General features: G+C 38.6%; 1 protein-coding gene across 5 annotated transcripts in view; it reads left to right on the plus strand.

Annotated features, from left to right (window-relative positions):
• The window catches only part of KIAA1468 (KIAA1468 ortholog), a 107,147-nt gene that overhangs the window by 15,499 nt on the left and 65,187 nt on the right, over nucleotides 1-26,461 (plus strand). For 4 of the 5 annotated variants that reach the window (XR_001917163.1, XM_018039531.1, XM_018039534.1 and 1 more), the window contains exons 2-9: nucleotides 8,960-9,049; nucleotides 14,472-14,543; nucleotides 14,654-14,709; nucleotides 14,813-14,926; nucleotides 19,751-19,954; nucleotides 20,055-20,146; nucleotides 20,760-21,053; nucleotides 26,161-26,236. Coding sequence is in view for 4 of the 5 variants with exons in the window: in XM_018039531.1 (XP_017895020.1) it covers nucleotides 8,960-9,049; nucleotides 14,472-14,543; nucleotides 14,654-14,709; nucleotides 14,813-14,926; nucleotides 19,751-19,954; nucleotides 20,055-20,146; nucleotides 20,760-21,053; nucleotides 26,161-26,236 (998 nt within the window). In the remaining variant the exon portion in view is untranslated. The remainder of the gene's footprint in view (nucleotides 1-8,959; nucleotides 9,050-14,471; nucleotides 14,544-14,653; nucleotides 14,710-14,812; nucleotides 14,927-19,750; nucleotides 19,955-20,054; nucleotides 20,147-20,759; nucleotides 21,054-26,160; nucleotides 26,237-26,461) is intronic. The other variant, XM_018039533.1, reaches the window with a different exon arrangement.

Genomic DNA, 26,461 nt, shown 5'->3' on the forward strand with positions numbered 1-26,461 from the left:
AGGCAGCTCGTATTGGTGGGTTTTCAGTCTACAGGCTCCCTGAACTCTTCCTAACAAGTTTATTTTTTTTTCCCCCTGTAAACAATATTGTCTTCTGAGTGTAGTTTTGATCAAAATACGTATGATACAAAGGTTGGAAAGTAGGATGTATACTTATATACTCTTGGTAGGACACTCTTTTGAGAGTAATTTGGTGGTATCAAGCACATTTTAAAAATGCATGTTCCTTAGTATCCAGTTCCATTCCATATTTTATTAAAGACAAGCTTGTTTGCATCAAAATTATTGAACCTAGATTTTTTTCATATCTTCTACGTTCGAGTAAAGGTATCAAAAGTTGAAAACTACCTGAATGTCCAACAGGGGGGATCGGCTGATTAAAGCAGAGTGATCTGTATGCCCTCATGTGGAATGACAGAGGATGTATTGCGAAGTGAGCAAGTTAGGGTGCAGGCAATATTTGTGAACTGTTTCCATTGAGCTGCAAAAAGGGAGAAACTGGTCTACGCGTAGCGTATTTCTGAAAGGATACGTACAAAAGAGTCTAAGCAATGATTGGGGACCCATGGGGTGATGAGGGCTGGTTGAAGATGGGCTTACGTTTTATTTGTGTGCCCTTTTGTATTTTTTTGCGTATCATGTCTTAAGTGGCAAGACTGGGATTCCAGACCAGATCGTCAGCTTCCAAGTTTTCATTCTTTCCATTGCAGTACAACTACTGTTTTGTCATTTTAAAGCACAGTTAAGCAAATATTCTTGAGTCATTTTAGTATGTGATCAGGCAAAGTATCTTAGTGACCCATTCAGAGTATATCTTACTGACTGACTGAGAGTAGCCAGTCATTTTAATGCAGAGGGCAGGTCAGGTAGAGTAATATTGATCATTTAACAAGTAAAATGATAAACTGTAGCACCACACCAAGGCAAAGGAGAATGATCATTTGCTGAATGGAATCAGCTATGGAAATCCACGCAGGTTGGATCAGGACGTGCTCCTTTTTTTCAGTCCCAAAGCTTTGCTGCACGGTTACATCTCAGGTTCTGGTCCTGGAAGATGACTAAGCCTCTAGGAGGGGGACCACAGTTGCCATTGTGGGTGTAACCTTCTTCCAGATTTCCTCAGCAGGCAGAAATGATGCTTATTTGTTTTTGAAACCAGCCGATCCTGATTAGGTGGCTAATGTTGCTCAAGGCTGTGCCGCCCTGTTTCCTGTGCTCTTTCTGACCATCCTCAGCTCTTTTGCTTGTGCGCTGCCTCAGCTCAGGCCTGCAGCTCACATCTGGACCCTGAGTCTCAGCCTTATCGCTGGTTCCTGTGCCTTTAATCGGTTCCTCCATCCTGAATTGATTTTAAAAGCAGTTTGTTCATGTCAGTCTAGCTAAAACCTTTTAAAATTGCTCTCATCCAAGACAGTTTTTTCTTTAACTCTTTTTTATTAGCAGAATTATACATTGCAGAAAAAAAATTTATAAATCTGTTTAGGAAGTTAATTTTCCCCATTTTTGCACAGTATACGATAAAAATGACTTTGAAGTATTTTATTGTAAATATGCCTTGTGACGTTCTCCCTGTGGTCTTGTTTCTTCCTGCGTTTTCATCCGCACTGGCGTGTGCAGGCCTGTGTTGTACTCACATTGTTCGCTTAGTGTTTCCTGGACCTGCTTCATATGCTCTTGTCTCAGTGCTCTTGTCCTTATTGGTTTCCTTCTTGTCACGTTCTTTCCGGCTTCCCAGATTCTGTTTACCTTTAAGGCAAGGTCCAGTTAATGTCCTTCCTCAAAGTGGTCTCTAAATCCTCTGAACTTGTGTGTGTTTGTCTCTCTCTCATGGAAATTAATTATATGAAACTTGGGACTGGGATACTGTTGCTCTTATTTTTGCATGTCGATGTTTCAGCTGAGTAGGGTTTTTTTTAAGGTGTTTGTTGGAGTTCCTGTCTCATGTATCTTTGTCTTCTCTCACACCTGGCACAGCTGCCTAAAGTAGGCAGTTCAGAAATATTTATTTAGCATGAATATAGAAAAGAGACCATATTTTATTTATCTTTTGTCACCAGTGCCTAATACTGTGCCAGACAAATAAGCCTTTGAGTAAATGTTGATGGTATGTTAAAGAGACGATCTTTAGGTATTGGGATCTTTTAGATATGTGAGTTTGGAATATTCCTTGTCTAGTTAGCTTTTCCCTCTGTCGCCTGAGGAAAGCTGAGTCCAGGCTGACCTTACTGAGGTCATTCACAGTATCAGGCCGCTTGGCTGGTGTCCAGGAGATGAGAGCCTGCATGCTTTCACGTGTTGCTCAAGGAAACGAATGGTTTAGAGCACAGGCTTTGGCACCAGCGGGCTTGAGTTCATATTTCTAGTCTGCGCCTTCCCAGTTGCGTGACTCTGGGATAGTCTCTTTATCCTTTACTGCAAAATACAGAAGGTAACAGCTCCTGTTTATCTGTGAAAAATATCTGGCACAAAATAAGTGGTCAGAAAGTTAAATATAATAATAGCTAATGCTACTAATAATAACCCTCCTCTCCACCTGACAGCTGTTCGTATGGTCCTGTCATCTGGCGTTATAGAAATCTTACCTCTAATGAACAGTTTGTCAGTAAAGTTTCATTCACCTGTTCCTAAGTGTAAGTCTTTTAATTTGATGTTTAACTCAGTGGAATCTTGTGACAAAGAAAAGACAGTGAACTGGAAACTGGGAGACTTAAATTATACCCCGAGCTTCTTACAAAGGTTAATTTGCTTAACCTTTAATGTAGTCTAATTGTATTGTTATTATCTGTGTACATGACATAATTCCAGTGGTTTATAAGCTTACTTAAAGCTAGAGCCAAGTCTTACTGAATTTTTATCTTTCTACTCCACACCATGGATTGATTAGTAAATATGCACTGAGTGAATACACAGCTCTGTTTCCTTACTAGTCAAGATGAGAGGTTGGGCTGTCTCTAAGCTCCCCTCTAGCGCTCAAACATAGGGGCCAGTGAAATGAGTCCCCACGTTAGAGAAGAACTGAAGATCAGGAAATCTAAACGCAAATTTTGCCACTGACAGATTTCTGAGATCCATTTTTTAATTTAAGTGGATAATACACTAGAGTGTTTATGCATGACCTCAAATTTGGATATAATTAATTTTAAGGTAAATTTGTTATCTGTTTACTGAATTTATAAACTATATACGTCTTTCTTTGCTTTAACCCTAACCCATGGCACAGGTGTAGTTCAGTAAATGATCTTTACTAAGCAAATTGAAATTTAAAGCTAATTGCTTGACATTATTTTTCTTTAAATCCATTAATTATAAATTGGGTACTTTAATGACTTTTTAATTATAAAATGCCCATATTACAAAAAGTATTAATTGTAAAAAATTAAACAGTATAGAGAGAAGTATTCAGAAAATTTAAGTCTATTCTTCAGAATCAGTTATATCTGTAGTCTTTAAAAATTATTCTTTAATTCTTTGTTGTATTTTCCTGTTGTTAACCTGGTGCACAGTAGCTGTTCACTGAATGTTCACTGAATTAACCAATGCTCTTTCCCAGTCAGGAGCTGATCAATTTCTCTGATACATTTTTCTTTTACAGTGCTATTGGTGTCTAATTTCTGTGAAAGATAACTTTTCAAGAGTCTGAAACTAATTTTTTTAGCTATTATAGAAGTACATTCTGTCATCAGTACCTAAAGATTAAATGTATATAAATAAGACTCCTCTCATACAGTAATTTATAAAATCGGTCTGCATGCCTTATAGTTACACTCTGTCTAATGGTTTTCGTTTTCAGGCCTACTAAAAGTTACATACAGGTTTTACTGGTTTGTCAGCTATGATGAAAGTCCCTGATCATTCAGTTTCTGAGTTACAAAGTGAATTACTAAGAAGTTACACAATCTTGAAATTTGAAGAAATGCTTTGTGGTATACTTTATATTAGAAAGTGGTAACAGCTTCTTTCTTAAGAAAAGAGGCTGCTGCTGCTTGCTAAGTCGCTTCAGTCGTGTCCGACTCTGTGCGACTCCATAGACGGCAGCCCACCACACTCCTCCATCCCTGGGAGGAGTGGGTTGCCATTTCCTTCTCCAAAGAAAAGAGGCTAGTTTTTCCAAACTCTTCCTCTTTTATATCAGAGTATTTGGAAAAGTATGTGCTTGCCCTGGAAAAGAATTCTGGCTGAATCCAAAGAAGCTTATTTATCTAGAAGCTATAATCTTACCTCAGTTCAGTTCAGTTGCTCCGTCGTGTCTGACTCTTTGCAACCCCATGGACTGCAACACGCCAGGCTTCCCTGTCCATCACCAACTCCCAGAACTTGCTCAAACTCATGTCCATCGAGTCACTGTTGCCATCCAACCATCTCGTCCTCCGTTGTCCCCTTCTCCTTCTGCCCTCAATCTTTCCCAGCATCAGGGTCTTTGCCAATGAGTCAGTTCTTCACATCAGGTGGCCAAAGTATTGGAGCTTCAGCTTCAGCATCAGTCCTTCCAATGAATATTCAGGACTGATTTCCTTTAGGATGGACTGGTTGGATCTCCTTGCTGTCCAAGGAACTCTCAAGAATCTTCTCCAAGACCACAGTTCAAAAGCATCAATTCTTCGGTGCTCAGCTTTCTTTATAGTCCAACTCTCACATCCATACATGACTACTGCAAAAACTGAAGAATCTTACCTTTTAGTCTTAAATTCCCAAGTATATTTTATATACAAACTGTTACAGGTTAACTCCATCAAAGTTGAAATTACTTTCTTCCATAAATAATTATTTTCTGACATGGCATATATTTTAGTACATCGGGAGATTGCTTTTACTTTTATAAGATTAATGTTATTATAGTTTAAAAGATATTAAAGCTTTTTTTCCTTGGAGAATATAAAATTGTTGGCTTGGAACTGAAAAAAAAAGAAAAAATATACTTTTCAATGGTCATAATAATACCAAGACAGAAATTAAGCTGCGTTTGCTTTCCCCAAAGACTCTTTCCCATTACAAACTTCTGGATAAATAGTATAATGGAGGGATAATGTATGATGATCAAATAGGCTCTAACCTAGTAGGCCTGTATATCTGATTGAAAATACCAGAAAGAGAAAGAAATACTTAGAAAACTAACATTAGATACTTAACATGGAAAAAAATATACATGAAATCAACCTCACACTTCACCAGCATCATACGTCACCATTCATGAAACTCAGGAATAAAACAGTGAGGCCTGCTACACCGCCACCAGAATATTGGTTGATAAAGATTTTTCCTACTGGGTGTACGTGTTTTAATACACAGGTTGGAGACACAAGACTAGCTAGTGAGGAGCCAAAGCACGCTTGTGAGTGTGAGCAGAGGGCCTAGTACTCAAGAGGAGTTTCTGATTAGGGCAGTCATGGCAAAATAACTCACCAGGAGAATCTGGATGCTAGTGACACGGTCAAAGAAAGGGGTAGGAAATTTGCACACACACACCGGAAAAGGTAGATGGCCATTATGTCTTTAAAAGAACGTTCAGGTTCACCAGGAATCAGAGAGATGCATAATTAAAAAGACAGTGTTATAGTATGTTAAATTGGTGAGATTAAAAATAATAATACCAGACATTGACAACTGCTGTTGTATACTGTGGATGGAACTCAAATTGCTGTGCTTAATTTAGAAAGCAGTCTAAGCAATATGTATCCATCGCCTTATCAATATGGCAAAATCTCACTACATGATCTTCATTTTTAAAAAGCAAGTTACAAAGATGCAAGTATCCATTCTGTTTTTGCAGAAATATGTATGTATACTTACACATGGGGAAGAGAGTTCAGAAAAGAATATCTAGAAATTCTGGGGGGATAATTAATAATCTCTGATCATGTTTCCAATCTTAGTAAGATTGGAATGGTTTATCTACTTTTCTGTGTACCTCTATTTTTATAATTATGTCTAGTATGTGTATTTATATAATTGGAGGAAAGAGCTCCTATTTTCAGTATGGTACAAATCATTGGAGAAAAGTCATTATTAAAAAGAAACAACAGGAAATTTTAGGTAGTATACATATAGTGACCTGAAAACACCATTTTATAATATATATTAGTTATTTACCAGGCAGATGTATTCATAGGTCAGTGGTCTATTCCAGTCAAGCATTTTGTGTTTTTACTTGTTTAAAAGATGTATAAGTAAAAAGCCTTATGAAGTTGATCTATTTTGAAATTTATTTCCTTTCTTTTTGTGACACATTGTCTAACTTTGGTTCCATTTCAAACAGTAGAAGTAAAACGAATTTATTTATTTTGTCATTTAAGACAATAAGAAATCATAGCTATTTCCCAGTATTACAACTTCAGTTATTAAATTCTAGGAGCTGGTGGATCCTGGACTTAACTTAAATGCATTTTTTGTGGGTTTTTCTTTTGGTCCCCTTTGTACATCCAGGTTTTTTTCCAACTTTTTTTTGAAAATTTCAAAACTTAAGAAAGGTGGAAAAGAATTTTTACAGCTGATATCTACCACCTTGATTATGCGAGAAAATTTTTACTGTGATTGCTTTATCTACCACCTCGATTATGCGATTAAATTTTTACTAGGATTGCTTTATCTCCGATTTATACAACTCTTTGATCCTCTACTCATCTGAAAGTGCATCTTATTTTTCTGTGCATTCCAAATTAAGTTGCAGATACCAGTGTTGGTGGTGGTTTAGTTGCTGAGTCATGTCTGACTCTTGCAACCTCATTGGCTGTCACCTGCCAGGCCCCTCTGTCCACGGGGTTCTCCAGGCTAGAACACTGGAGTGGATTGCCATTTCCTTCTTCAGGGGATCTTTCCGACCCAGGAATCGAACCCAGGTTTCCTGCACTGCGGACAGATTCTTTACCAACTGAGCTACCAGAGAAGCTTCTCAATGCCGGTGTCCTTCCCTCTAAATGTTTCAGCATGCACACCACAGACTCGGGCTCAGTGTTTAGAATTCACCTTTTTTTCCTTTGAGGCAAATTTACAAACAGTAAAATACACGTCTCGAGTGTACTGTTTGATGAATTGTAAGAAATGAATGCCCTGTGGTGACCCAATCTCCTGCCAACTAGCTTCGCCCCTGAAAGGCCCCTCCAGCCTCCTCCCAGTCAGCAGCCCCCGGTCCTTGCAGCCCCCCACTCCCCCCACTCCAAGATCCACTATAGTGATTTTTTTCTACCGTAAATTACTACTGTCTGTTCTAAAACTTCATGTAAATGAAATTACACAGTGTGTATTCTGTATAAAGATTTTCATTCATCATAAGGCACTGAAATTCAGTCATGTGGCATATATCAGTAGTTTTTTTATTGCTGAGTAATATTTCTAATTTCAACCCATTTTAATATGAACTTTTGAGATTTGTATAGTAAATATTGTTATTTGATATTTCTTGGTTTATGCTTAAATAAATTATGCTCTAATGATTTGATGTGTACTTGATTCCCTGTAATTTGTTTATACCATCTTACAACAAAAGTTCATAGTAAGTTGTTATTTATCAGATATAATTAAAGTGCAGAGAAATTACATGCTTCTCTGAATACAAACACTGTGTTCTCAGAAGAGTACTATATACAGAATTTCACTTGGTTCACCTTAATAGGAATTTAAAAAGATAAGAGGTACATTAATAATAGCATAACTCTATTTGAAAAGTCAACCGTTTCAATTATTGGCATATACTGATTGTTTTAAAAGGAGGTTGGGGAGCCATATGTGGATTTCAAATCTATATTTCTGTGATCTGAATTTATTTGCCCAAATAGTGCTTTCTAAACAGATAATCTATTCCTTACAGCAGTAATAAACAGCAAGCACTCTGTGAGTAGCATGGCTTAATAAAGAGTTGACCTGTTGTCCCTTCTTTGCATTAGCTAGGTACATCTCCCTTAATAAGTGTCAGCTTTGATTTCTTCCTTCAACTGAGAATTTGCACAGTGTATTTTTCTGTTTAGAGACACTTAAAAGTCTGCCTAAAGCCAAGAACACTCCATACCACCCCTGCACACTTAAAGCACAGACCTCCTAAAGCCCCTGCATCCATCTTTTGCGTCTCGTATTACAAATCCAATAAATGGAGTCTTCAGGAATCACCTCGTTTTCTCTCTTTTACTTAAACCTACGTTCATTTCACTACCAGGACATGTTCTACACCAGAAAATAACGCAAATCTGACCACTTCGCACATCTCCAGCACCTCTATTCTAGGCCAGATCTGATCCTCCCTCACCTACACGCCTCTGTGCTGTGTGCTGTGCTAAGTCAGTTCAGTCGTGTCCGACTCTTTGTGACCCCGTGGACTGTAGCCCACAGGTTCCTCTGTCCATGGGATTCTCCAGGCAAGAGTACTGTCCTGGGCTGCCATGCCCCGTCAGGGGATATTCCTGACTCAGGGGCCAAACCCACGTCCCTTAATGTCTCCTGTGCTCGCCGTCGGCTGTGTTTCTCGTTGTTTTTACCACTGATGCCACCTGGGAAGCCCTTACATGACTGTAGTCGCCTCTCTTTTTTAATTTTTATTTTTTAGTGGAGTATAGTTGATTTACATAATAGCCTCTGAGTTGGTCTCTCTGAAAACCACTTTCCTTACAGCAGCCAGTTTCTAAAAATGTGTGTGTTTCTGTTGTTTTTCCACTGGACTTGGAATAAAATCCAAATTGTTTGCAGTTCTGCTGTCCTTAGCTAGGCTGGTTGCATTATACCCTGTGTGTGTCTTGTTCGGAAGTTAGAGATCTGGGCAGGGAAACTCGCGTTACTTCAAAGTACTTTAATTAGTACGAGCATTTTTGCCTTATAGTTGTAACAGAATTCCTATACCTTAGAGTCATAGTTTATTAACTGGAAAAAAAATCATAGATAATTAATTGATTTCCAGTCCCTTATTTTGGCAGTTAAATAAAAAGCTGTTTAATTCTTCCTTTTTTTTTTTTTTTTTTCTGTTTTTGATTTATTACAGATCGAGCTGGGAGCATCAGTACCCTTGATTCTTTAGACTTTGCAAGATATTCAGATGATGGTAACAGGGAAACAGATGAGAGAGTGGCAGGTAAGATTCTAAAGACAGATTTGGATGTTTTTCACATTCCAGAAATGAAATGACTTGAAAAATTCTCTTCCTTGTACAGTTCAGTATGTGAATAGAATTAGATAGTTACTATACAAAGTTATGTTACTCAAGTATTGGCTTCAGGGAGCATTCCTAAGTGTTCACCAACCCCCAACTGCTCTTTCCAGTGATGCTCTGAGTTTTTGGTTATGTATACCTGCAGCTACCGAGTTCTGCTTACATCTAACAGTTTACAGCCGTGCAGTTATAAAACTGGTGTAAAGCAGGTGTCAGTCAGCCATGGTTTAGTGCAAAGTTACTTGGACCTTGCTCTCCTCATTCCTTTTATCCTCCAGACCGGGGCTAAGTAATATCTACGTGGTATGTACCAATGCAACTCTGCGGATGGTTAAAAGTTGGTTTAAATACTTCCATGCTGATTGGTGATCAGAACTTTGTCTTCATTCCTTGGATTCTCCCTGGCCACCACTGCGTCCCTCTGGAAACTTCATTTGACTTTCCTGTGATCCTGAAAGTAAAGGTTGTTAATGCTTGGTCCACTCAGGGCTTCCTGGACTTCGCCCATTCCAAAAAGAAGAGCAGCATCCTTTTTAGTTGCCTGGTCCCTCACCCCAGTCTGCATCCCTTCTCCACCCTCCCACCAGTCTTGCCTTTCTGGCATCACCACTGGGCCTGCGGGGACTTCAGAAGGCCAGTTTGTACCCCCTGTACCCTGCCCTCATCAGATGAGGCCAGTGGGGTTCTCCTGGGGCCACCCTGAGTCCACCAGTGCAGAAGCTCTGGCTCCTCAGATGTCAGGTGCCTGGTACCTTTCTGGTGCTTCAGGCTGTGGCTGTCAGTTACTGAAGTAGTTCCTGAACGTCTTTATAGGAATTGTGGTTTTCACGGGATGTTGACTCTGAGATAGACGGGAAGCCACCCTCAGTGAGGCATTTTACCCCGCTGGGGTGGTGGGCACTCCTGGCGCAGGAAAGATGCCACATGGGACACGTGGAGCCTGTGAGGGCCCTGGGGCCAGGGGCATCCACACGCTGGCTTCCTCTCTTCATCAGCCCTGTTGAGTTTTTTTTTCGCTTTACTGGAACAAGGTTGTTAAAACCTACCCTACATTTGCCTGTTCTAGTCATCGTGAATAAAGATGAGTGCTATTGAGCGCTAGTTTTTATATAGCACTTGCTCTTTTCTGAACACTTTGTAAATGTATCTTAACTCATTAAGTTATAGAATTATCCTCATCTTCTACTCCCCAAGAAACTGAGGCACTCAGAGAGTCTTCAGACTTTAGTGGCAGAGCTAAGACTCAAATGTAGACAGCCCAGCAGCAGAGCCCACGACTGATCATACCATATGCCACCTCTTAGGGTGAAGGATTAAGTTTGACCTATGTAAAATGACATTCCAGTATGTGCTTTTCATTTATTGCTTGATAAAAGAGTTTAAAAATCTCAAACAGTATTACATGATTTAAGGGAAAAAATGATGAATCATTTTTAGTTCAGCAGAGGCTCAGAGAGGACTCGGCAGTGAGAACAATATTAGTGTCAGCTGAAGGGGGAAGTCACTGGGAGACTTCAGTACAGCTGCCTCCTCAATTGTCATGATTTAGTTGTAAACATTGTTAGCTGACAGATGACATGGTAATTATCTCTTCTCAATTACTGGCCTTTCAATTAGCTTCTAAGTTACTACCAATGGTTAGTAAAGAGCTGTGTCAAAAGAGCAAATCACATCAGTGATATCTGAAAATTACCAAATCAAATGGGAATTATTTCAATAATTTTAGGACTTATCCTCCTAATTATATCATTTGTTAACTGGCATTATGTTATATTTAATTATATATGTATTTATTATATAAATACATCCAGTCTTGAGAAAGACAAATAGTATGTGATATCAGTTATATGTGGAATCTAAAAATAATACCAGTGAATCTATGTATAAAACAGAAATAGACTTACAGACATAGGAAACAAACCCGTGGCTCCCCAAAGCGGAGAGAGAGGGGAGGATGGGACAGGTTAGGAGTACAGGAGTAACAGATACGAACTGCTAAACGTAAAACAGATAAGCAGCAAGGGTTTACTACACAGCACAAAAGTCTATATCTAATGTCCTGTAATAACCTATAATGAAATATAGGCTACAAAAAAATGGAATGACTATGCTATACACCTGAAAACTAACACAATAGTATGCATCAGTGATACTTCAGGATAAATGAATGAATGGATGCAGTCTTTGATCTTCACTGGGAAAAGGAAGAAAATACATGTTATTCCAAGAAAATAATCTTTAAACTCTTAGGGCTCTTGTACCATAGCCTGTTGTTGAGTCAAGTGTGTGATATGTGGCTGAAAATTTAAATTAATCACAATTCCCATTTCCAAAGAGATTTTTGTCTCTATAACCATTGATAGTAACTTAGAAACTAATTGAAAGACCAGTAATTGAGAAGAGATAATTACCATGTCATCTGTCATTGGCTCACACGTAAACCTTACTGAGAAACATCTTTTTGATGTTCCTGTACCAGTCTTGGGCAGGAGTTTATAGATAACACAGGTTTTGAGTCCATTGCCCCATGATGCAAATGTAGAGTCTGCTCCAACCATTAATAAACTGTTTCTCTGACGTGTGTGTGTGTGTGTGTGTGTGTGTGTGTGTGTGTGATATAAATATGTATGTGATGATTTTCATCATCATTTTCCTAAATTTAAAAATCTGGTTATAAGTCTGTGCAGGTGTTCCTTTAATGAGGAGAAGATCTCTAAATGAACAGATGTTTATAGAGCACCATTATTTTGAGTTTTGTGCCAAAAGGACTAAGACTTAACAAATATTTTAAGATAGTAGTGATACACACTTGCATATATCCCAAGTCATTAGTGCCTGATCTAGTAGTACCCCGATACAATACCAGTATTATCCAACATTGATTGAAAAATAACTGTTTCAGCCAATCTAGAATGGCTGATGCTGACTTAGTCATTAATTATTTTGGTAAGATTATAATATGCAGTATTACAATATACCTATATCTTTGCGTTGTTACTTGAGTTCCACTAAAGTTGCATTCAACAGTGTTGGGCTAGTAGAGGGTGGGGTAGTGGAGTGAGCAGACTGGTAGCTGGTTCCTACAGTGTTTTTAAAGGCATTCACTTCTTCAAACATTCTTATGAAGAATCATAGTGTTTGAAAACGACTTGGAGGTTGCTTGGTATAATGTATCACTTTACAGAGTAATAAGTCTTGAGTTATAATTCAATATCTTTTAATAAAGAAGTGACAAATTCATATGTGTATAAATATATCTGTTCAGACCTTTCATGGAAAACTTTTCACATAAGTTCAATTATCTGACCATACTGTGCCTTTATAGAGATGTGAGTAGCTTCCGAGATTTGCCTTTGTCTTTTAAAGTCTGTATTATGCAGTGAGACACATGCAGCAGAGTGAGCCCATTTCGATGAGCACTGGCTCTAAAAGCAGTGCTGGCTTCTGGTGGCATTTGGCAATGTGCATGGAGGTGTGCACAAAGACACAAACTCTCGCCGTCTGACATGGGTTTTTCTGGCTTTCTGTGCCTGGATCATGCATTGTTTTGTTCTCGGTCACCTAAACTTCACCAGTTGAATTGAGTTGTTTTTTTCCCCACAGTTTGTGTTTTAACCAGTTTTTCTGTTTTTTTTTTTTTCCATATTCTATCATTCTGGTACAGGGCATTTCTGATCTGCAATTGTTCTATAATATCTCTTAGTAAATTGTAAGTTATACTGAAAGTATGATATGTATACTTACTTTGCTTATGGTATAGTGAAGTGCTTTTAAATCAAAACCTAGAGTTTTGAAATAGAAGAAAAGTAAATCTATTCTGTACTTAGCTTACACATCGAATCTGTGCAGTCTGACTTTAAATACAAACTCTGAGAGTTTCCAGAAGTGTAATTTTTAGGGAAAATGTTTCTACTTTGTTGCACAGAAATGTTTGCAGATCAGCATTGCTGATGACCAAAAAAATAGTCATATACACATCTTCTGATTTTTAGCTGTGCTTTCGTGTTGCTGCACTGAAATTCTGTGCATCAAAATAATTGGCCTTCGTGTACCAGGTGCGATCCAGCCACATCTTAAGTTCTAATGAAAATGTGCAAACTGAGTGATTCTGTTTTTCCGTTTACTTTTTGGCTCTGCTGTCTCTGATAGCATTTCATTCGCCATCTTCTTTTTTCTGTTTATTAGTAAATCAGGAAAAAGTTGCATCTCTAAAGTTTTAAATTTACTCATCTTTATGCAGAACTATTTAAATAATAATTTTTTAAATATCCAGTTGTGACAAAGATCACTTAATTTTCTCAGAGCTTTACTTCACAGAAATGACTTTTCCATCCAATGCGTTTTCCTTCGTAGCAATATTTATATATTTTAAAGAAAATTCCAAGTAAAGACATAGTTAAATCTTGCTCATGATGAAACATTTCAAAAAGCTCATTAAAATGTTTCCTCAGTTATTCGTGTTTATTTTCTTAGACTCTGCAGTAACAGGAGAAATCTTTAAGTTTCATTAGTACCTCTTAATGTGAACAAATATCTATTTGAAGAGTTGTCAGAAACTTTGAAATTCTGCTTAATTTTATTCAATATCCTTAGATAACTACACTCTTATTAGAATTGTGCACAATCATTTGCTTTAGAATGATTTTAATTGTAACTTAAAAAACAAACGTATGTCTATTCTTTGGCTTTAAATGAAACCTAAAATAAATCCCTTGGAACTTTTTTTAGATATGTGTTTAACATATCTGTGCCTGTTTACAGAACATATATACTTGTTTGTAGAAAAATTGATAGACATCCCACATTTGTAAGATACTTAAAACATACTTCTTCAACATCTTAATGAAAGAATATACTCACTGTTCCTGTATGTTGATTTAAAACATTATTCTAGATAAATATTTTTTTTTAATCCTGAGATTTTCTTTAACTGTATTTGCTGAACTTCATCTAAGTTTTGTCTTTTCCCCTAAAATGATGCCACCTGGAAACATTCCATTACATTTCTTAGCTAGACTGAGTGAAGCGCAACACCTAAGGTTTTTATTTGCCTAAATGAGAGTATGCCATAGATTTTATTTTTAAATAGAGCTATTCCTTGTCAGACAGCTGGAACACTTGATCAGTAGTCCCCTGTATTCTAAAACTATGGAAAACATTCACCAGTTTGCTTGCAAATCAACTCTGCTGCATGCGTTCACAAGTTTCATAAAGATTGCATGCTTTCTGTTTTCAATACAAATTGTATTTTTTTTTCATACCCATCCTTGCTTTTTATTTTTTATTTCTGTTTCCCTTTTCTTGGTTGGATGCCTGTGTGTGTTTATTCCAAATCCCTGTCCAGTCCTGGAGTTTGAACTACGGAAAGCCAAGGAGACCATTCAGGCCCTCCGAGCCAACCTGACGGAGGCTGCAGGTGGTGTACATGCAACTTTTCTGAGACTTTTTTGCTTTGACAATGTAGAGGTAGCTGAGATGGTGTGAAATGTAAAGGAGTAAACTATTATTTGTATTTTCTTCCACCAGAACATGAAGTTCCTTTACAGGAACGAAAAAATTACAAATCAAGTCCTGAAATTCAGGTGGGTAAATGACAGATCTAAAAGTATCTTCCGTATGAGATGGAAGCACAGGTGTTGAAAGCGGAGACTCACAGTACTCTACCCATCTTGTGTCCACCTCTAGGAGCCAATCAAACCTCTTGAAAAGAGAGCTCTAAACTTCTTAGTCAATGAATTTTTATTGAAGAATAACTACAAACTGACATCAATAACATTTTCAGATGAAAATGATGATCAGGTACAGTTTCCTTTTTTTTTTTTACAATAATTTGTTTCCTTTCTAATTTGTAATGTACTTATTTCCTCTTTTATCTAGCTTTAATTTTTTTTTAAGTTATACATACAGTAAAATTCCATAACACCAAAATACTGAATAGAAAAGAAAGAACATTTCAAGTTGATGAAGATTGGTTTCTATTTTAAGAAACTAGAAAAAGAAAACTAACTGAAGTCCAAAGAAATTAAAATGAAGGAAATATTAAAAATGAGAATGTATTAGTGATATAGGTAACAGAGAACAACAGAGGAAAATTAATAACAACAAGAAACTGGGTTTTTGAGGTTAATGAAATTGGTAAACCTCTAGCCGGACTTACCAAGAAAAAGAGACAAGAAGCAAATTATCAGAATCTGGAATGAGCAAAGTTATATCACTGTAGATATCTACTAGACGTTTAAGGAAGAAGTAAAGTAAATGAGTAAGGTTATATCACTGTAGATACCTACCATTTAAGGAAGAAGTAATACCACTTCTCCACAAACTCTTCTAGAAATTGAAGAGAAGGGAATTGTCCAAAACTCATTCTATGAGACCAGCATAATTCTGATTTCAAAACCAGATACAGACCTGGCTAACAAAGAAAGTTGCAGGCTCATTTTCCTCATGAGCATGGATATAGAAATTCTATATAACATTTTAATATATTAAATCCAACAATGTATAAAAGTGCTAATACACAATGACCAAATGGTTTATCTGAGGAACATAAGATTGATTAGTCCAAAAATCAGTCATTGTGATTCACCGTTTTAAGAGGCTTTTCAAAAGAGAAAGCATATGGTCAGCTCAAAAAAAAACATTCGACACAATCAAGCGTCTTTCCCGTAAAACCTTTACAGAAACTAGGAATTGTGAGGAATTTCCTTAGATTCATAAAGGACATTTATAGAAAAACTGTCACTAACGTCATACTTAATGATGAATGATAAGGGATAGATAAGGAATAAAACAGGAATATCTGCTCTCACTACTTCTGTTGAACATCATGCTGAGCAGTCTAGCCAGTACAAGGCGAGAAAAAACACAAAAGACATATTTTGGAAAAGAAGAAAGAAAACTTTCACTGGTAATATGATTAGATAGATCGAAAATCCTATAGACTGCTTATAGTGTTGAACACTATAATAAGTGATGATAGACAAGCTGTAGGATTCAAGGTCAGTAAACAAAAATGAATTGTATTTCTGTATGCTAGCAACAAATAAACATTCAAGTTTTAAAGATACCATTTATAAAAGTATCAAAAAACAGGAAATACTTAGGGATAAATATGATGAAGGATTATGCACTGGAAACTATTATACATGCTGAAAGAAAATAAAGAAGACATAAAGAAGAGATACACTGTACTAATAGATAGGATTCAGTATTGTCAAAGTGTCAATTTCTGTAAATTGATTTGTACTTTTAATACAATCCTAATGATCTCGCCAGCCTTTTTGTAGAGGTTAGCTTATTCTAAAATTTCTGTGGAAATGGAAATAACGTAGTATAGCCAAAACAACTTTAATAAAGAAGCACAAAATTAGGGGACTTCAACTGACTGACTTTAAGATATTCTAGTTCAGGCGGTATCCTACTGGCATAAACCCAGGCAAATCATTGGAACTTAGTGCACTGATAGTCACGAGATTAACTTGCACAGAAATGACCTTTTGATGCTAACAGAGCACAAAGTAAATTCCATTCAGAAAGCACAGTCTTTTTTACAATTGGTACTGTAACATTCTGATATCTATATACCTCCAAAAATGAACTTTGAACCATACCTCACACCATATACAAAAAGTAATTCAAATGAATCATGGATTTAAATGTAAGTTCTAAAGCCATAAGGCTCCTAGAAGAAACCATGGAAAAATTCATTGCAACCCTGGAAGGGAGGCCAAGATTTCTTGTATATGACACCAAAAGTATGGTGTTCTTCATCAAATATTTGTTCTCATCAAAGTCAGTAGCTTCTACTCTTTGAAAGCAACTCTAAACAAATGAAAAGATGAGCCATAGATTCGGTAAAATATTTCAAGTAACATATCTGATAAAGAATTTCTATCCAGAATATTTAAAGAACTCTATAAAATGAATAATAAAAAAAGACCCAGTTTTTAAAAGAATGGACAAAAAATTTATATAGATGATTTTATAACAAACATGTATATTTGATTTATAACAAAGAACCTATATGGGTATCAGATTAGCACATGGAAAAAGATGTTCTGCATCTGTAGTCATTAGTTGGGTAAAAATTAAGTCACAGTGAAATCCCATAGCACACTTATTAAAATGTTTAACTGAGACTGTACCAAGTCTTGGCAAAGATGTGGAGAAAGTAGAAATATCATCATTGCTCATGGGAATCCAAAATGGTACAGTCACTTTGGAACATTTTTTAGCAGGCTATTTTAAAAGAATTAAAACCTTCACTACCTATATGACTTGATCATTCCGTTCCTAGATATTACAGTCCAAGAGAAGTGAAGGGAGATATTCATACCAAGACTCCTACGCACTGTTCACACCAACTTTATTTATAATAGCTGACATTAGGGAGACAACCCAAGTATCCAAAAGGAGGCAGTTGAATAAAAAATTCTGATGTATCATTACAGTGAAATGCTAACTCAGCAGTAAAAAAAAAAAAAAATGAACCTCTGACAGATACAACAACAAAGATTACTCTGAAAATCAATAATCTGGATGAAAGAAACCAGGCAAATAGAGTACTTGCTGTATGCTTCCACTTATAAAATTCTAAGAAATGTAAACCTGTAACAGTGACGGAAAACAGCGCAGTATTTGCCTAGGAACAGGGCGTATGTGAGGAAAAAGGGGGAAGCGTCGCAAGCGGCCAGGAACACTTGGGAGTGAACAAGTTCATCTTTTTTTTCATAGCTTTGGTGTTTAATCTTTTTTTTTTTTCCTCTGCTTTGTTTGTTTATTTTTGGCTGTGCCGGGTCTTCATTGCTGCTCTGACTTTTCCCTAGTTGCAGCAAGTGGGGACTACTCTGTAGTTGCAAAACTCGGACTCCAGGGGTGTGGGCTTCGGTAGTCGCAGAACATGGGCTCCATAATTGCAGCCCGCAGGCCCGAGATGAAACAGGCTCAGTAGCTGTGGCGCACAGGCTCAGTTGCTCCACGAGAGGTGGGATCTTCCCAGATCAGGGATTGAACCTGTGTCTCCTGCACTGGTGGCAGGTTCTTGACCACTGAGCCACCAGGGACGCCCCCAGGTCCATCTTGACTGCAGTGACCTCTTCAGGTGTGCACTCAGGTGTCAGGACTCAGCAGACTGCACATCTTAAATTAGCTTGTGGATTTAAGACTTCCCTGGTGGTGCAGATGGTAAAAGCATCTGCCTACAATGCAGGAGACCCAGGTTTGATCCCTGGGTCGGGAATATCTCCTGGAGAAGGGAGTGGCAACCAACTCCAGTATTCTTGCCTGGAGAATCCCATGGACGGAGGAGCCTGGCGGGCTACAATCCATGGGGTCGCAGAGAGTCAGATTTAAAGTGTGCAGTTTGTTTTTTATTAATTATATACCCCAATGAAAGTATTTTATAAAGGGCAGTGTAAGCGCTCATCAATTACTCACCCTTTAACCACTAAATGGTGTTTAATGGTGATCCCGCCTGCCCTTAACGCAGCTCTGTCCCAGGGCCCTCACTGCTTTCGTGTTTCAAGAGTGAAAGTGGAGCCGCTCCGTCGTGTCCGATTCTCTGCGACCCCATGACTGTAGCCCAGCATGCCGCTCTGTCCATGGGGTTCTCCAGGCAAGAGCACTGGAGTGGGTGCTAGTGGCTGTCTTTCATGTTTAGCCTCTGGCGAAAGTGTAAGACTTTTTACCTGATTTTATTTTTGATCGTTTATCTTAGTGGCCTGATTTAATCTTAATGGCTCTAAGATTACCCAAGATTATCTCTTAGCTCCCTTGACTAGCCTATAATCTTCTTGAGGCTAAACAAATCTCTGTATCTGCAAGTATAGTTGCACTCAATGCTTACTTATTGATAGTTTTCTTATATTTTTATCAGCATATAATCGTTGTCTTGCTGATTTCGGGTTCCCTCTTGCCAGTTCTTTCCTTTACTTCCTCTCTTTCCTTTCTGTGAAATTTTCTTATTGTAAATGAACAGTCTTTATTTTCAACTTCTCTCTGAGTATCCTTGTTTGTTTGTTTGTTTGTTTTTTATTTTAGGAATTTATTATTTTTTAATTCTCTGGTTGTGATGGGTCTCTGTTGTTGCGCGCGGGCTTTCTTTAGTTGTGGTGAGCCGGGGTCACTCTTCCTTTTGGGGCCCCTGGGCTCCTCACCCCTTGGTCTCTCTTGTTGAGATGCATGCGTCTCTGTGGTTGCAGGCTGCAGGCCCAGTCGTTGCAGCCCTCGAGTTCTAGAGCTTGCCCTCAGTAGTTCCAGGGCAGGTGGAATCTTCCCGGACCAGGGACGAAACCCAGGGCTCCTACTTTGTCAGGCAGGCCCTCATCCACTGTGCTACTAGGGAAGTCCAGAATATCCTTTCTGCTGTAAAGAAAACTTGTCTCTCCACTGAGGACCCTGTTTCCCTTGTTTTCCAAGTGTGAGGTGGGGGTGCATCGCACACTCTAATCCTACACACTTCCTGACTCCCAGGGTGGGATTCACCAGGCACGTACACTTTGACGTTATCACACAATTATGTTGAGTTTTCAAGATATTAGCAATAAGGAAAAGATACATCTCAAAAATGCAAGATCAAACTGCCACATAGATTTTTTTTTTATGTTACTGTTTTTTATCTTTTAGGATTTTGAACTATGGGATGATGTAGGATTAAATATTCCAAAACCTCCAGACTTATTGCAGCTCTACCGAGATTTTGGAAATCATCAAGTAACTGGAAAAGACCTTGTGGACGTGGCCAGTGGTGTAGAAGAAGACGAATTAGAAGCTCTGACGCCAGTTTTAGGCAACCTTCCTTCAACCCTTGAAACTCCTCAGACTGTAGAGGTGAGAGGTGTTAATAATCAAGTCCACAAAAAGTGTTTAAGCCATGTAAAAGCACATTGTGAGATGCTGAGTTTCTGTTTTTCTCCCATTTTGATTTTAGAACTCCTTGCTAGTGCAGAAACTAGAAGATAAGATTAGTTTATTAAATAGTGAGAAATGGTCTTTGACGGAGCAAATCAGAAGGCTTGAAAGGTTAGTGCTTAATCATCATTTCTATAAAACCTCTTAAAATTATTAAAGAAATTGACAAGTTATATAAACATATAAGATAATATTTCAGTTGTAAGGCATAATTTTTCATATCCTAATACTTCTGGGGGAAACAAATCTTATAATTGCTTATATACTTAATGTGTTCTTCTCCCCCCAAAATTGTTAATCACTGTAATAATCATAAAATCATATCTGTCTTAGAACCAAGGAGTAAGGTATTTTTTACTTTCTTCAGGTTGTATCAGTAGTAATAAAGGAACTTCTTCGTCTAATGTTATACATATTTTCCATTCATTATTTCATTTAATTCTTATGATGTGGGTTAGATGGAATTTTCCACATTTCGCACATGAAGAAGGCTAAGTGATAATCCAAAGCATAGATTATAAAAATATTTTTATGTTTTGTAAGAGTTTGTGGCTACATTTCTATATGAAGCATCAATATATATGGTACAGGAAAGATTAGTTGCCAAACCACTTTCTATTAATATGTTATACTTTTAAATCATTAAACCCAGTATGAGGTTTATGCTATTGCCAAAGTCTTAAAAAATACAATTCTTCTCTAAGAATCTCTCCCTCTTTTACAGTGAAATGGACTTCCTCAAAAGTGAGCACTTTGCCAGCCCTGTCGTTTGTGACTCTGTTCAACCTTCTTTGGATCAGTCTCCCCACAAAGACTCTGAAGACAGTGGACAGAATTCAGTTATAAATAGTTTGGACAAGAGAGAAAACAAGGATGTCCCTCTTTCAAAACCAGATGAAGCTGATTCTACTGTTCCTAAAGAGAGTTTCCCGCAGTCTTTCCCCGGAAGAGAGAGAGGAGGAATGCCGTCTTCTTCTCCATCAAGTAAAAGCACAGTCCATTTTGATAAACCCAATAGGTTAGTATGTGTCCTATGTTTTGAAATGCATCTTTCAGCTATTTAGTACATTGTCAAACTAGAAGAGTTTCAGTTCTTATTTTGCAGATCAGATATATGAATTTTTATGTGTCTAGCATGAACTTAACACTTAGCAGAGTCCACATCGCTGCGAAAAATGGAAAGTAATTGCTAAGCTGGATTGTGGTGCAGAGGAGCAGACCATGCGTGAACTAGGCCCCGTGTTAGCTCAGCGCGTAAGCCCGTGAACGGAATGTGCGCTCTCTGGGCTGCGTCCGCCCAGTGCTGCTACCTTCTCTGTGTTCCACATCATTACCAGACCCAGTAGAAAGTTTTGATATTAAATAGTAGCCTTTACTAAAAAGGTGATTAGTTCTTGATCTTAGTCCTTTTTCCTGTTTCTGCTTCCATTAGTAACATTGTGTCATTAATATTATCTTAATTCATTTAATTTTTATTGAATTACAATGATTGAACTTAGATGACCAAAGCAGGGTCCCTTGCCCCTCATGATTATGTTTCCTAGTAGAGGAGACAAAAAGTATTTGCATTATAATGTGGAGAAAGAATATTCTCTTGAGAGAGGAATATTTACTGAGTTCTTTTTTATACATCAGACACAGTGCTAAGCACTCTACGTATGCCAGCTTAGTCGACCCTCACACATACCCTGTGATGCATTCTGAGCCAGTCATACTTCCTCCTCCTCATAAATGGAGGAGCATTATAGCAAGCGTTGGGATGTAATAGGAAAGCATGACTAATTTGTTTTAGACTTAAAGGTACTCATTATTAGTGAGAAGTATTTTATTTTATTTTTTCCAAAGCAAACTTTTTGACTCATATGCCACAACTTTGTGTGTGGTTGTGTGTGTGTCTGTGTATCATGAGGGGGTCACAGGATTGAAACAGACATGGGCCAGTCTTCAGAGTGCGTCTGATCTCACATGGTCAAGACGCAGGCCTAAGAGTGATGCAGTGACGTCTGCAGTAGCTCCATGCATCTCCTCCAGACCCCAGAGCCACTCTCAGGAGAAAGATGACTCTTAAATTTGTCCAGCTGACTTTTAGCTCTTAACTGTGTGTCAGGCAGTGTTAGTGAGGAGTTTGCAGTTTAAAAGAACAGTGGAAGTGTTAGCTGCTCACTCTTCGGGACCCCACGGGCTGCAGCCTGCCAATCCTCTCGCTGCTGCTGCTGCTGAGTCGCTTCAGTCGTGTCCGACTCCGTGCGACCCCGTAGACGGCAGCCCACCAGGCTCCCCCGTCCCTGGGATTCTCCAGGCAAGAACACTGGAGTGGGCTGCCATTTCCTTCTCCAAAGCATGAAAGTGAAAAGTGAAAGTGAAGTCGCTCGGTCATGTCCGACTCTTCACGACCCCATGGACTGCAGCCCACCAGGCTCCTCCATCCATAGGATTTTCTAGGCAAGAGCACTGGAGTGGGTAGCCAGTCCCTTCTCCAGGGGATCTTCCCAACCCAGGGATCCAACCTGGGTCTCCTGCATTGCAGGTGGATTCTTTACCCTCTGAGCCACCTGGGAAGCCCAAATGAAAAGTATAGCAACGGTAACCAAGCATATGGTGCCCTTCGGTTCAGACTTTACAGTGTGAGAGAGACTGTCAGGCAATTACAATACTGTGAAAGGTAGGAATCTAAGAGACGTTCAGCTTGCTTGGAAACACACAATCAGGGTACCTAACCTAGTCATCAGAGTAGGAAAGGTTTCAGGGAAGAAGTATTTTCTAACTTTATACCTAATGAGTAAGTAGCAGTGAACCAGGCCAGGAGATAAGAGGAAGTCTTCCCACTAAGAGGGACTAATAGGAGCAGGAAGAACACCGCACTTGGGAGCTAGAACGGTTTATGAAGACGGAAGCAAAGCATGCAGATGAGAAGACAACAGGAGGGGAAGCTGGAGAATGAAGCTGAGACTAAGTCATATAAACTGTGTTAACTCATTTTAGAGACTTAGAACACGATGGTATCTAAGTTTTAAAAGAAGGTAGGGAAAACCACTAGACCATTCAAGTATGACCTAAATCAAATCCCTTATGATATACAGTGGAAGTGGGAAATAGATTTAAGGAACTAGATCTGAAAGAGTTTCTGATGAACTATGGACAGAGGTTCCTGACATTGTACAGGAGACAGGGAGCAAGACCATCCCTAAGAAAAAGAAATGCAAAATGGCTCTCTGAGGAGGCCTTACAGATAGCTGTGGAAACAAAGGAGAAAAGGAAAGATATACCCATGTGAATGCAGAGTTCCAAAGAATAGCAAGGAGAGATAAGAAAGCTTTCCTCAATGAATCAGTGCAAAAAAATAGAGGAAAACAATAGAATGGGAAAGACTACAGATCTCTTCAAGAAAATTGGAGTTGCCAAGGGAACATTTCATGTAAAGATGGGCTCAATAAAGGACAGAAATGGTATGGACCTAACAGAAGCAGACGATATTAAGAAGAGGTGGCAAGAATACACAGAAGAACTGTACAAAAAAGATCTTCACGACCCAGATGATCATGATGGTGTGATCACTCATGTAGAGCCAGACATCCTGGAATGTGAAGTCAAGTGGGCCTTAGGAAGCATCACTATGAACAAAGCTAGTGGAGGTGATGGAATTCCAGCTGAGCTATTTCAAATCCTGAAAGATGATGCTATGAAAGGGCTGTACTCAGTATGCTAGTAAATTTGGAAAACTCAGCAGTGGCCACAGGACTGGAAAAGGTCAGTTTTCATTCCAATCCCAAAGAAAGGCAATGCCTAAGAATGTTCAAACTACCGCACAATTGCACTCAACTCACACGCTAGTAAAGTAATGCTCAAAATTCTCCAAGCCAGGCTTCAGCAATACGTGAACTGTGAACTTCAGATGTTCAAGCTGGTTTTAGAAAAGGCAGAGGAACCAGAGATCAAATTGCCAACATCCTCTGGATCAAGGAAAAAGCAAGAGAGTTCCAGAAAAACGTCTATTTCTGCTTTATTGACTATGCCAAACCCTTTGACTGTGTGGATCACAATAAACTGGAAAATTCTGAAAGAGATGGGAATACCAGACCACCTGACCTGCCTCTTGAGAAACCTGTATGCAGGTCAGGAAACAACAGTTAGAACTGGACATGGAACAACAGACTGGTTCCAAATAGGAAAAGGAGTACGTCAAGGCTGTATATTGTCACCCTGCTTATTTAACTTACATGCAGAGTACATCATGAGAAACAGTGGGCTGGATAAAGCACAATCTGGAATCAAGATTGCTGGGAGAAATATCAATAACCTCAGATAAAGAGATGATACCACCCTTATGGCAGAAAGTGAAGAGGAACTAAAGAACCTCTTGATGAAAGTAAAAGAAGAGAGTGAAAAAGTTGGCTTAAAGCTCAACATTCAGGAAACAAAGATTATGGCATCTGGTCCCATCACTTCATGGCAAATAGATGTGGAAACAGTGGCAAACTTTATTTTGGGAGGGCTCCAAAATCACTGCAGATGGTGACTGCAGCCATGAAATTAAAAGACGCTTACTCCTTGGAAGGGAAGTTATGACCAACCTAGACAGCATATTAGAAAGCAGAGACATTACTTTGCCAACAAAGGTCCGTCTAGCCAAGGCTATGGTTTTTCCAGTAGTCATGGATGGAAGTGAGAGTTGGACTATGAAGAAAGCTGAGCCCCGAAGAATTGCTGCTTTTAAACTGTGGTGCTGGAGAAGACTCTTGAGAGTTCCTTGGACAGCAAGGAGATCCAACCAGTCCATCCTAAAGGAGATCAGTCCTGAGTGTTCAGTGGAAGGACTGGTGTTGAAGCTGAAACTGCAATACTTTGGCCTCCTGATGCGAAGAGCTGACTCATTTGAAAAGACCTGATGCTGGGAAAGTTTGAAGGCTGGAAGAGAAGGGGATGACAGAGGATGAGATGGTTGGATGGCATCACCAAGTCAATGGACATGAGTTTGAGTAAACTCTGGGAGTTGGTGATGGACAAGGAGGCCTGGCGTGCTGCAGTCCATGGGGTCGCAAAGAGTTGGGCACGACTGAGTGACTGAACTGAAGTTTTAGAAAGAGTCCTCTAGAGTGTAGTGGTAATTAGAGAGCAGCAAGAACAGAGACTCACAGGATACCTGTTGGAAGAGTCCAAGAAAGAGATGGTGGGATTTCCTGTATTGGAAAGACAGATAGGTTTCTAAGATAGTTAGAAGGTTTAAAAAAATTGATTGGATTAGGAGGTTAAAACTAAGGGAAGGATAAAGGCTTTCTGGCTCGGGCAGTTAGGTGTGTTGCAGCTCCCTCCGCAGAAAGAATAGGGGAGGGGGGACATAATGAGCAAACAGGCTTCAGCTTTGGCGCACTAACTCCAGAACCAGGCGCTCCTGGGGGCCGCTCTGCGGTGCGTACTGAATAACCTCTGCCATGTAACCTTAGATGTTTCCACTTTTCTTCATAGATTGAGCACATAAAATACAACTCCTAGTTACAATATTATGAATCCTGTTACATAGAGAGCAGTGTCATTTTACAAATGTAAATGTTTTAACCTTCTTTATTAAACAGAAATAGGCTAATATTTTCAATTACAAAAAAATCCTTCGTTTAAAATACATGTGAATGTTGAATGAGCCTCTCCTTCATTTAGGTTTAATTTCTTGCTCTTTTATGTGGGTTTCTAACATTAAGGGTTATCATTCTCATGATATGGATCTGCAGAGCTTCTCAGCAACATAGCAGGTTATCCTTTGCAGCCGCTCATTACCTTTCTGGGACCTTAGAGAATTAGGGAAGGGGAGGAAAAAATCCTCATTTCAGGTGTTGCAAACACTTCCTATAGTCATTGACCTGCCATACAACTTCAGTTTTAATCTATTAACATTTATAAGACATTCATTCACATAATATCAAGCTCTTTTAAGCTCAGCAACTATTGCTATTCCTTTTTCCCTGTATGGTTCTCCAGTGAAGTGACCTTAAATCTTTTGTGGCTAAGAAATTCAAGCATGTGTGGGGTAGGATTCATGTAATGATGGGAATTACAACCTGCAACTTACTTTCTCCTTGAACGCCGGTTTAACCTTGGGCATCGTCCCGTCTTCATCCGATGTCTTCTTCTAGGAAGCTGTCTCCTGCTTTCCATCAAGCACTACTCTCTTTCTGTCGAATGTCAGCGGATAGTCGTTTAGGATCAGAGGTAAGTTATACCAGATTCTTGCAACTTTCTTAAAACATTCCGTTTTTCTTCTTAGCATTTTACCCAAAAAATAATTGTAATACAACTCTGTTTCAAGTAAAAATCTAAGAAATAAATCCAGTTTTCCACTTTCAAGAAAAGTAGTTGATTATTTTTATCTTTGGATTAAAGCTCTGTTTAGTATGAAAGTGACTCTTAACAGTCACTAGTTTTAATTTTTTATGT

This window comes from Capra hircus, chromosome 24 (assembly GCF_001704415.2).
Source record: "Capra hircus breed San Clemente chromosome 24, ASM170441v1, whole genome shotgun sequence".
Taxonomy (NCBI): Eukaryota; Metazoa; Chordata; class Mammalia; order Artiodactyla; family Bovidae; genus Capra; species Capra hircus.